This window comes from Ostrea edulis, chromosome 4 (genome assembly GCF_947568905.1).
Source record: "Ostrea edulis chromosome 4, xbOstEdul1.1, whole genome shotgun sequence".
In the NCBI taxonomy this organism is placed as follows: domain Eukaryota; kingdom Metazoa; phylum Mollusca; class Bivalvia; order Ostreida; family Ostreidae; genus Ostrea; species Ostrea edulis.
Genome location: NC_079167.1, coordinates 25940768 through 25952728, shown reverse-complemented (window position 1 = coordinate 25952728; position 11961 = coordinate 25940768). Strand labels below are relative to the sequence as shown.

Here is an 11961-nt window from a genome sequence, read left to right as displayed (position 1 = left end):
TTTAAGTAAAAGAAATAAAAACCATCAATTCCGTTGTGTGCTCTTCAATTCAATCATTATTATGAGTTATTCACGTATCGAAAAAAAATAATCAGAAAACAAGATTTTATCTCCTATAACAAAGTACATGTAATATTGTAACTGCAATTTAGAAAAGAGCTGTCTAGTTGTCTGCTAGCAAGGGGAAGACAACCGGGAGATTCAGAGTAGTGAGCATTAGAAACTGTATTTGCAGCCACCACCATCTGAATAGCTATAATAAGGGACCTCTCAGATAATCAGGTATATTGAATATATGAATTAACACCAATATTGCAATACTTCTCATTGTGACGTCACTGTACCATCTTTTCGTGGAATTTTCACCAAAGCAAATTCCATATCTCACCTCAAGGAAGTTAGCTCCTGAGCATTTGAGCACAACTGCACAGGATGCTACAACTAAGTATTTACTGGTTCAATACTGATCCCATTGGTGCAAATATATTACATATCTATTGCTGAACCCTATCGAGTTGAAAAATTTGTCTCAATTCAAATTTTGAAAGGGTTTTGCGGAAGGATTGATTAATCAAAAAGTCTGCGTAACATTACAGTTTCTGTTTCATTTAATATATCTTCTATTCTTATACTCCTATACGTGTGTTTCAGTTTTATGATTTATGATACAAGTAGATGAGACTTGGAACTAGATGAAATATAGTAATTTATTAATTTGGTTGATATATTTTTCCAAACAGACCAATTCTTAAAAAACGTTTAAATTAATTTACTCGAAATTTTGTATGAAAATTCAATATTTTCGCCAATGATTTAAAAAATTTGATCTCCAACCCCCTCTTTTTCATTCTAAATTTTAAGACAAGACCTTGAAAATTATGTGAAATTTTAGAAATTGACACTACTCCTAGTCCTAATATGTGTTTTCAAACTCTCAAATTCGATATCATGAATTTTTTCGTATATCAAGTGCAAAAAGGTCATTATTTCTATTAATTTTATTCGTTACTAGCTTGAAAATACGGATGTATATTTAATTGCTGTTATAAAATTTAGAAATTCATTTCAAAATTAAGGATTATCTCCCTCATGCATAGCTCTTATCCTTGGACGAATATGGCTCCACTTGTTTGGCACGCTGTTTTTGGCTATATTTAGATCTAAAACTTCATAGTTATTTCGGATTTCAAACATTTCGGTTGAGCATCACTGAAGAGACATTATTTGTCGAAATGCGCATCTGGTGCATCAAAATTGGTACCGTATAAGTTTTACATTAAACTTTTTTTTTAATCTGTATTGTTAGAAGAAAGGATTATGTATCTATTTTATGCAATGATTGATTTTTGTTGCTTAAATTGTGTTGACACCAACAGACAAATCAAGTTTAACTGAATAAATTTTAAGTGCAAAAAGGTCGTGTTTAGAACACTGTAGCTCAATAATAAGCACTGCGACCCCAGTTTTTCTTTTCAATTTCCTAATTCTCCTTCAACGTAGAAATTAAAGATACACTTCCCCAAAAATTTGACATTATTCCAAATATCAGGTACGAACCTCTTTAACGTAGCCCTTTTTATTGTATTTTGAAAACAAGAGGTCCATGGTCCTCAATGTTCACTTGTGTTAAAAAAAATGGTCTTTACAAATCATATGGTTACCTGTTTGCTTTCGTACTTGAAGTTCTTGGTATGAGATAATAGATATATTGTTATAACTATTATATACCACTGATAATTTACAATTCTGTAATAGGAGATTAAGTTTTATCATATCAGAACGAAATTGCGGTTTTCTATTTGAGTTCTAACAGCCTGGATATTCAATACATTTAGCATTCCTAGAAAACTCAATGCTCATAAAGATGTACATAGTTTGTGTACTTGATATACTGGAATAAAGAGGAAAATATTAAAAGGAGTTAATGCATTTGTTATCATATGATCAATACAGTACTATTTTGAGACCAGAAAATGTTCCTTAAGCATGAGAAACGGATTTCACAGTTTTGGTAGAAGGGCACTTTCTCATTATAATGATGCAAACAGTTTTACAGAAAATTGCTACTGGTCTGCGTTCATCGTCCGTTAATGATTGGACATCTTTAACTTCTTAGTAAGTAGTCTTTCAATTTTTTTAAATGTGGTATGAAGCATCACTGGAACCCAAAGGAGGGGGTATAAATTGTAATTTTCTGAACTCCTGCATCCCTGGAACCTTAACATTTTTCAAAAATCTTATTCTCTACAATCGTACGTCTGTAAGAAAAACTAAATGCGTATCAGTAATCGTGTAGAGCAGGAAGGCCTCTACCAAATTTGTTTTAAAATTTCATGATCAGTTGGACTGAAATTTAAATACCTAATCAGCAAATATTTCTACCACTACTATTCTTTCGAACCATGTAGGAGGTGAAAAGGAATACGTACAAACACTTATTTCAAAGGTTCTAAATTCAGAGAACGACGGTCTTTCAATTGGCGAACGCACTTCATCTCTATTATGAATTATATTGAAGATTATGCCAGACGATGGGCCAAACTTGATACCTTGTCAGAATGGATAAAAAGTATAAGAGGAATATCAAAATCACATAACTATTAGAAACATCAAAACAAGAGTATGTACCATCTATCCATTTGTGTTTATAGTAAACCAGAAGTTATAAAAGAATATAATTAGAAATTTTACATGAGGAATATGTTTGTGTTTCCAGTTGACAAAGCTTGTAACAACATTGTCATTGTAAGGATAATTATTACACCTGTATTTTAAACGAACTTGGCAATACTTCCACTTGTGGTAATCGTACTTATACCCCAACTTCTCTTTCAAAAACTGAAATTCTTCAAAATCATCCTTCAGTTTTAACCACATTTAATATCCCAGTCAATGAGACAGATGAATGAGAAACTACCTACACTGGATTCCCCAACGTCCAAAACCCTTACAAAGATAGATGCATTGCTGGATCCAGTAAATGTTCTACCAAGCCCTATCTTTGCTCCTGATGAAAACGAGAAACTCCAAACGTATTGTGCCACATATGTCGAAAGTGATATAAATCAAATGTGGATTCCAAAACATTCTAAAGAACCTTGAATAAATTTGAAATCACAAAACTTTCTCAAATCAACAATATCGAATGTATTAATTTTCTACACATTACACGACCATTTCTCACGATAGATTAAAGACTAGACTTTATGACACCATAGAAAGTTGCTTCTTCAATAAAAAGGGAAATATTCATAACTTGTCATCAGTCATTAAAAAAAATCTCTTAGCAAAAGACCGCTCTGATTGTACACACAAGTACTCTTAAGTTTGATATTTAAAAGATGCTGGAGTTCCTCATTGACAATATCGTCGTAGTCTTTAGTAATCAGGTCTTCTAAACAGTCTCCTGGAATTTCCATGGACACGAATTGTGCTCCTTTATTACCTGGCCTGTTTTTATATTCTTACGACTCAGAATTTATTCAAAAGGTTCTACATGAGAAGAACAATAGTTTGATGTTGCCCTCAACTTGACATTTAGAAATATCGACGACGTATAATCTATTAACAATAATTATTTTCATTCATATGTCGATTCCATAATATTATAACCCAGTTAACTTGAAATAAAAGACACCACAGAATGTTCCACATCTGCTTCATACTTACATGTAGATATTCTATTGAACAAAGGTGTTAACAGCAAACTAACAACTCAACTCTCTGACACACGGGATTATTTCAGCTACTCCATAGTAAAATTTAAATATCTATTTAACAATATTCCATTATCACCTGCATATGGTGTTTGTCTTTCAGCTGATTCTATACACACGAGATTGTTCTGCGTATGATCATTTTTAAAATCGAGACAGGTTTCTGACAAATACGTTGATGTTACAGGGGTTTCAACGGTCTCATTTAAAGTCAGCAATTTGCAAATTTCATGGTCGTTATAACTATCTAAGTTACCAATACAACCTGTCATCAGGTAAAATGCTGTCTAGCATGTTTCATACGAATTGAACGTCTCCAATTGAGTGAAATATTCTCGAGAGGGACGTTAAACAATACACAATCAATCATACGAATTGAGGCCGTTCTTTGCCCATTGATTTTGACTATGAAGTACTCCGTTTAGCCAATATAGATATACATGTAGGGGTCACGGCGGGTGAAACCTCTCGACAGGGGATGCTTACTCCTCCTAGGCACCTGATCCCACCTTTGGTATGTCCAGGGATCCGGGTTTTTTTTTTTTTTGTGCCTACTCTGATTTTTTAAAATTCTTTATAGGAGTTATGAGATTGATCACTGTTCGTTACTTTCACCTTATCATAAAATGAAGAAAAGAAATCAAAACTCCACGAACTTTTTCGATAGTTCTCGATACCATCAGTGTTACCGAACTTATGAACATATCAGAACTAAGTGCTAACTAAGAATAGATCAAGGCAAAGCAGTGCCTTCAACAATCTCATCTCCTACATCATCGGCAATAATGTATTGAATAATTATGCTTTTTAATTACTGAATTCGAAAATTACTCGCAAATATGACGATGGTCGTATTTTGAGTATGCTTTGAATTTTCGTGAGTCCCCCCAGTACATTATGAATAGTTTAAGTTTCAATTTATAGGCATCTTGCAGAAGATTTCTTTTCGAATCACGTGACTCGTACGACCATGAAACCCTGCAAAGGGAGATATCTTGAGAGGTAAAAGATGTTTCTAATTTTGTATAATTAATTTATATTGGCAAAGTGGCACGAATTTGATGAAAATAAGAACAGATGTAATGAATTCCGTGTTTGCCCACCTATCTATTTTGTATTGCTTATAGGAGTTATGAGAGTGATCACTGTTCGTTATCTTCACCTTTCATGTAATGAAATAACAATATTTTATGAAAAGAAAACATATTTATAATACTCGCGTAACCTTAACATCACTACAAAAACTCATGGCACTAATGCTTGACCTTGAGGACATAAAGATATTGTAGACACTAAGATCCTTTCCACAAACTTGTGGTTTACAGGTGTTCTTTGTTAATCTTCATTTCTTTCCAATGATATTCTGTACTATGTAGCGGTGGGGATAAGATACAAATGTACTACATATAGAATGCCTGGAAAAAATAAGTCGAAACCCAGACTTAAGTCTGGGGTTTTGCTTAAAATTTGACTACCGAAGTGAAAGAAAACAAAAATTTGAGTTTGAGATTTTTCCAGAAATCCAAGCCAGGGGAATGTAGACAGAGATAACGATTTTATTGCAGGGAAGAGGAGGACAACGTCTTTTATTACCTGTTACAGAGACTTCTTCTTTTCCTTGTAGATTTTGCCCAAGCTGGAAAATTTAACATGAAAGTACATGTATTTTTATTTCGTGTTTTAGGTGTCAACATCTTTTAATACAATTTTCAATATATATAAAGGCATGTCATCTATTTTTGGTCGTACAATACCGTGTTATACGTGTTTCATAGTTTGAAAGACACTGTGTCATATTGCAGCAGATTCCATCCCTATTACACATATCGTAATTTACACCTGTAGATAAAGAATATCAAAATCGAATAGATTGTCAAACATTTGTAAATTTCCTGGGTGATAGCCTTTTTTTTTTAAATAAACAAATAGTGACCAAAGGTTATAGGGTTTAACACAAATCAAAATCAGGGTGCTAACGAAAGGTGAAGATAACGAACATTGATTAATCTCATAAGCAATACAAAATAGATAGTTGGGCAAACACAGACCCCTGGACACACCAGAGCTGGGACCAGGTGCCTAGGAGGAGTAAGTATCCCCTGTCGACCGGTCACATCCGCCGTAAGCCCTATATCTTGGTCAGGTAAACGGAGTTATCCACAGTCAAAATCAGTGTGCTACAAACGGTCTAACAATCGGTATGAAACACGTCAGACAGCATTTGATCAACAAGAGGTTGTATTGGCAAACTAGATCGTTATAACGACCATATAATTTGCGAAATGCTGATTTTAAACGAGACTGTTGAAAGAAAAGGAAAAAAGGGTTGTTGACACATTGGGTGTAGTTTTTAAAATTCATTTGTGTTGATAGTACATTTTTGTCAACACAGTGTGTGCTAGTTTGGTGGGTCTGAATGACAAAATCTTGTTGATGTGAAAAATGTCATTTATTAATGTAAATGACAGATAATATGCAATGGTAAATACAACCAATAATAAACAAGATATACATGATGAAACATCACAATCAACATACATTTAATATCCACAATTATATGACCCACCAAAGATGGGGAACTTAACACCCCCCTTATCAAAAATTAACTAGCTTCAACATCATCTCAAGTTTCATCGATCAACTGCCAACTAGCCTATTAGCATATCTACATATCTACTCCCCCCCCCCCCAATTAACAAATTATGCATCAGGGTGGGAGGTGGGGAAATTTTGTTTACTCTGGACTTGTCCAGCCATTAATTTAGAAATTTCTAGAATGCGCCCTCTATATGCAAAGTTGATTAACTCAACAATCAAAATTACCTCCCCTTGCGCTAAACATGAACAATACAAGAGAGATAACTCTAATAAGATATACAAGCCTACAGTTTGCCAAAAATTAGTTTATTTCATAAACTCTATTTTTTGTCAACACAGTGTGTGCTAGTTTGGTGGGTCTGAATGACAAAATCTTGTTGATGTGAAAAATGTCATTTATTAATGTAAATGACAGATAATATGCAATGGTAAATACAACCAATAATAAACAAGATATACATGATGAAACATCACAATCAACATACATTTAATATCCACAATTATATGGCCCACCAAAGATGGGGAACTTAACACCCCCTAAATTGTGACACTCCTTGGCACAATACCCCCCATCCACACCTGTGTTGACATAGACTTGTTTTTTTTTTTTTGTTTTTTTGTTTTTTTTAACCAAACTGATCACCTAGGCATATAGACATGTATGTACATTCATTTACCATATTCTGCAACTCATATGATATGTAGTATATCTCTTGACTGTACCCAACCGTACACTTTTTCAAAAATAAATTCTTTTACTACATATATTTGTAATACCTTTACAAACAAGCTCAACACAATTCAAATTCTAAAAGGTTATAAAGTATATACACATATCTTATTCATTAACATCTGTCTCGCCAACCAACATTGTTTAAACTATCTATGTGGTACCATGCAGACATTCACAATCCTGTCAAAACTATACTTGACTTAAATTGAGGCAACAAGGGCCCCTGTCCCCATGATGCCCCAAAATTCAAGCATCACTTGTGACCCCTGATCACAAAGTTCTTAAATACCTAGCATCCTACCCAGTGTTTGACTTATGGAGGCAACAGAAGCCCCTGTCTCCATGATGCCCCCAAAATCAAACAGCACCTATGACCCATTATCACAAGGTGTTAACTACATTTTTAATAGAGGGATCCTGATATATTTTTTAAAAGAATCTGATTGCCACCTACCCATGATTTGGATTTTGTCATCTGAGATGCCCATGTTTGCTGCCGTGCTAGGCTGCACCTATCCTAAAGCTATGGGTTTTATATAAACTGGTATCATATCCTGCCCATAACAGAGAAAGCTGCAATTGCTGTGTAAAATATTGTCTTGTAACTGGTTTTCCATCAGAAAAACAGAATAAAGGCCCCCATGGGCCCCCCTAAGTTCACAATACCTCCATAATGCTTGAACTGGACACATTTCCGCATCCTGATTACTTTCAATATACAATACTTTACATGACTTTCCTTTATAATGCTTAAAGTGTTCCATATTTATTTCGGCTGCATGAATCTTACTTTGAGCATTTACCACAAACTGAATGGACTGTCTGGAGATTGTATTTAAACTAGCTCCTGTAATTTCCCCTACTCGCAAGAAGGCGTGAAATGGTAAGAGGTACATTGTCTTGAGTAAAACCTGTACAAAATATGCAAAACCCAAAGGTCCCAAGGAGTGTACTAATTTTTTCAGTATTTCTGGTGTTATTGGCAACCTTGTATCAGCCCTAGACTTTTGTTTTCTATACCCCTCTAAAGCTTTCTTAACAACAAAGTTCTGAGAGATATCTTGAAAACCAGCCATACAATGCACATAATTTAGCATAGACAAATATGATGCTACAGTATTATAAGCCCTGTTCTTGTGCATGCAGAAGGCCATGAAAAGTATGATTCTATCTACAGCTAATGGTAGAACTGTACCTTGTGGAAAATAAATTGCTAAAAAATTCCTATAGCACTGAACAGCCCGGCCATAATTATCAAATGAATTTTTTGACAAAGAACTTCTAATAATATCCGTGGACAGCTGAGTCAGTGAGGCTCGACCAATATTGATATATCTGCCGGATGCTGATCCATATCTGGAGCAAGCCTTTTGAACTCCCCTATCTGAAAACGAGAAAGCCTATCAGCTAACACATTATTCAACCCTGGGATATGCACTGCCTCAAACTGAATATTAAACCTTAATGCCTGCACAACTAGTCTTCTAATAAGTATCATTAATTCTGAGTCCTTAGCCGTCTGTTTGTTGATGCAATGTACTACTGCAGTATTGTCACAATAAAATTGAACCCATTTATTAGATAACTGGGTGGCCCAAAGCTCTAATGCTATAACAATTGGGTAAAGTTCCCTAACAGATATGTGTTTTGTTAACCATTCTGATGACCATCTCCCTGCGAACCAATGGGTTCTAAATAAACCTCCAAACCCCACATCACTTGCATCTGTATACATCTGCAATGAGACAGACGTTTCAAGCTTGGGCTCTTGAATCAAGCCTTTCCCATTAAAACTATCCAAGAACAATGACCAAGCCCTTAAGTCTAGCTTTGCCTCCTTATTAAGCCCCCTCTTTTCGTTTGGTTGTTGTATGCCAGATCAGTTATCCTACGCAAAAATGTGCGACCTGGCAATACAACTGCACAAGCATAATTCAACAGACCTATCAGAGACTGTAATTCCCTAAGTGTCGTCCAATTTCTTGCCATGAACTTTTTCACCATTTTCCGACATTTTTCTAATGGCAATCTAATTTCCATTGCCACTGTATCCAACTCTAACCCCATAAATACTAAGCAAGTTGTAGGTAAAACAGTCTTCTCCTGCTTAATTGGGAGACCTATCCGCTCTGCCATTGTCATAAACCTATCTAATCCAACCTGACACAGCCTAGCCGGGGCAGGGGAAACAAATAGAAAATCGTCAAGAATATGTACACAACCTTGTATACCCAATTTATTCTCTGCTATCCAATGCAATGATGTGCTGAACACTTCAAACAACTGACAGGAGTAGCTCAAGCCCATAGGCAACGTTTTATCAAAATAAAAACCATCATCTAAAGCAAACCCGAACAAGTTAAAATTGTCTGGGTGTACTGGAATTAACTTATAAGCATGCTCCACATCAACTTTTGCTAGCTGACATCCTCTACCAAACTGCAGAATAAGATGACAAGCATCATCTACTGATTGATATTTTACAGATTTACAATCGGAGCAAATTCCATCATTCATTGAATTACCCTCAGGTGAAGAAAGATCATGAATAATCCTGAATTCTCCTATCTGAACTTTTGGAACTAATCCCAAGGGAGATACTCTAAAAATTTTAAAGGGAGGTTCCTGGAAAGGACCTTTAACTCGACCTGCCCCAATTTCTTTCCCAATTTTCTCTTTTAATACATCCATTCTAGCTACAGCTGATGGCAAATTTTTATTCAACCGAAACTCTTCTTTACCTTGAAAAGGAATCTTAAAGCCCTCTGTAAAACCATTAACCAAAAACTTCACCTTATGCTTATCATACCCAGCAAGTAAACACTGTAATTCATCTGCCTTTATCGGGGTCACTATCTCATGTATCTTATTTTGGAAAGGGTTGTGAGGCACGAAAAGTGGACTGCTTAGTTTGGGGTTTACCCTTTTTCCCTTCTGTTGTGGATGTGTTCCCCGTTTGTTTGTTTGGACAGTGTAATCTACTGTGGGTGCCCTTACATACCTGACAGAAGTGACCATATTTGCACACTTTGTCTGAACAGCTCCCTTCATTGTTGAAGGTGAAACAATGATTTGTTCGCACTGAATTTGAGGGAAAACTTTTTTGCTGGGGACGAAAAGAACCCTTGTTCTTAAAGCTCGACAATGCCATAGCCATTGCTTCTGTGTGCAATTCCCCATTTACCCCCTCCCATGGCAAATGGTCTGGATCTTGTTCCCTCCACCTACGAAAAGTTTCATCATAATTTAATGCCCCCTCGACATTTGACATCTGAGCCAACTGAGAAATAATCTGCCCATATTTCATTAAATTAGGGGCCTGATGAGGATGTCTTTGACAATAAATACCAGCATATATATAGAAGGCATCCTGCCACTGTGTTAAATTGCTTATCTGTTTTCCTGTTTTCTTTCTAACAAATTGCAAATTGCCATCTTTCTCTTCTGCAATGTAATTAAATTTCTCTTCAGATTTCTTGTGTTTTAAGAATTCGCTAAAATCGACATACTTATTCGACACAATATCTGCACGCAACTTAGGATCTACTCCCAAAGAAATTGGGCGTGCTAGCCCATAATTTACTGTTAACGCTCTACTTTCTGTGGTTTGACTAGTGACAGGTGCAATATTACCTAACAGTTCTTGTGCAATACTAAGATTTGGGGACTTATTCGCTCCTTCATTGGCACCATTTCCATCACCCACATTATGCGCGGCAGCCTCGTCAGTGGTACTTCCAGTGGCAGAACTGCTCTCCAATAGGTTAGGCTGGGTACTTGAGTTGTTCTGTTGTAATATTCCACCAGGCAACATACCACTGTTCTGTAGGACTGAAACAACAGTTTGTGTAATGACCGGGATGGCTGCTGTTAACATCTGTGTCATCGACTCAGTAGTCAGGTTCTGGTTGCCCACAGAAATTGGAACAGGTGTGTCTCCATGTTCATTGGCCACTTGTGTAGCTGTGTTTATCTGTTCAGGTCCTGTACCTTGCCCTACGCCTAGAATCGGTCTACTGTGAGTGTCTGAGGCAACTCGCGTCTGACTTCTTGCTTTGCCACGTGGGGTTCTTCCTACGGACGTTGACTGTGTTGCGCTCCTCCTAGGTGTTGCGCTTTTCCCACGAGACTCCCTCACCTTCCTCCGCTTTGGACGTGAAGTGGCCTGTTCCATAACCTGTGTTCAACTGAAAAATTCAATTCATTATTCCTTTGCCTCAGAGTTTGTTTACATAACAATGATTTGTTGTCAGACTCTCATACATAGTTCTACTGATTTAATCAGATACATAAAATGTGAAATATCAGCTTATATCTGGTAATTGTATTTCACTCTGATTTAAATATATATACCATGAGAAACAGATACACAAGGTGTTCCTTATAAACACATCAGTTCCATCTGAACTGAGTATCAGTTACCCTATTCCAATTCCATATGAACTGAAATATGTTGAATGCCCAGTTCCATATGAACTGTTCAACTGTTCCATTTGAACATATACTTATCAAATTCAGGGTTCCATTGAACCACAAGTTCCATATGAACATCTTTCTATATAGCATCAAACCAAATTCCATTTGAACTGGCAGACCAATTCCATATGTGAATTGGCTAAATTATCATACACTCTATAAGTAATCTCCATACAGCATTATAAGACCAATTCCATATGAACTGGTTATTACAAAAAATTACTGATTTAATGTAGTATTATCCATCCATTAATGAGCCATCTGTGAAGTATAACCTTGTGTTATCTATTATATAATTTATATTTTTAAAAGCCCATCATTCTCAAAAACCCATCATATTATACTTAACTTAATTGTGTCGTATAGCTGTCAGGATGGTCCCTCTAATGTTCCGAAAATATAAAACTACCATCATGAAGACATGCCGCCGAAGTGACG

General features: G+C 35.9%; 1 protein-coding gene across 1 annotated transcript; it reads right to left on the bottom strand.

Annotated features, from left to right (window-relative positions):
* Positions 1-8871: 8871 nt before the first annotated feature.
* LOC130053772 (uncharacterized) lies at positions 8872-9738 on the bottom strand. The gene has a single exon (XM_056161333.1). The coding sequence runs from the start codon at positions 9736-9738 to the stop codon at positions 8872-8874; it is 867 nt and encodes a 288-aa protein (XP_056017308.1).
* Between the last annotated feature and the right edge of the window lie 2223 nt (positions 9739-11961).

Excerpts from the sequence above, each read along its gene's own strand:
- LOC130053772 (XM_056161333.1), bottom strand. The coding sequence starts at position 9,738 with ATGGATGTATTAAAAGAGAAAATTGGGAAAGAAATTGGGGCAGGTCGA.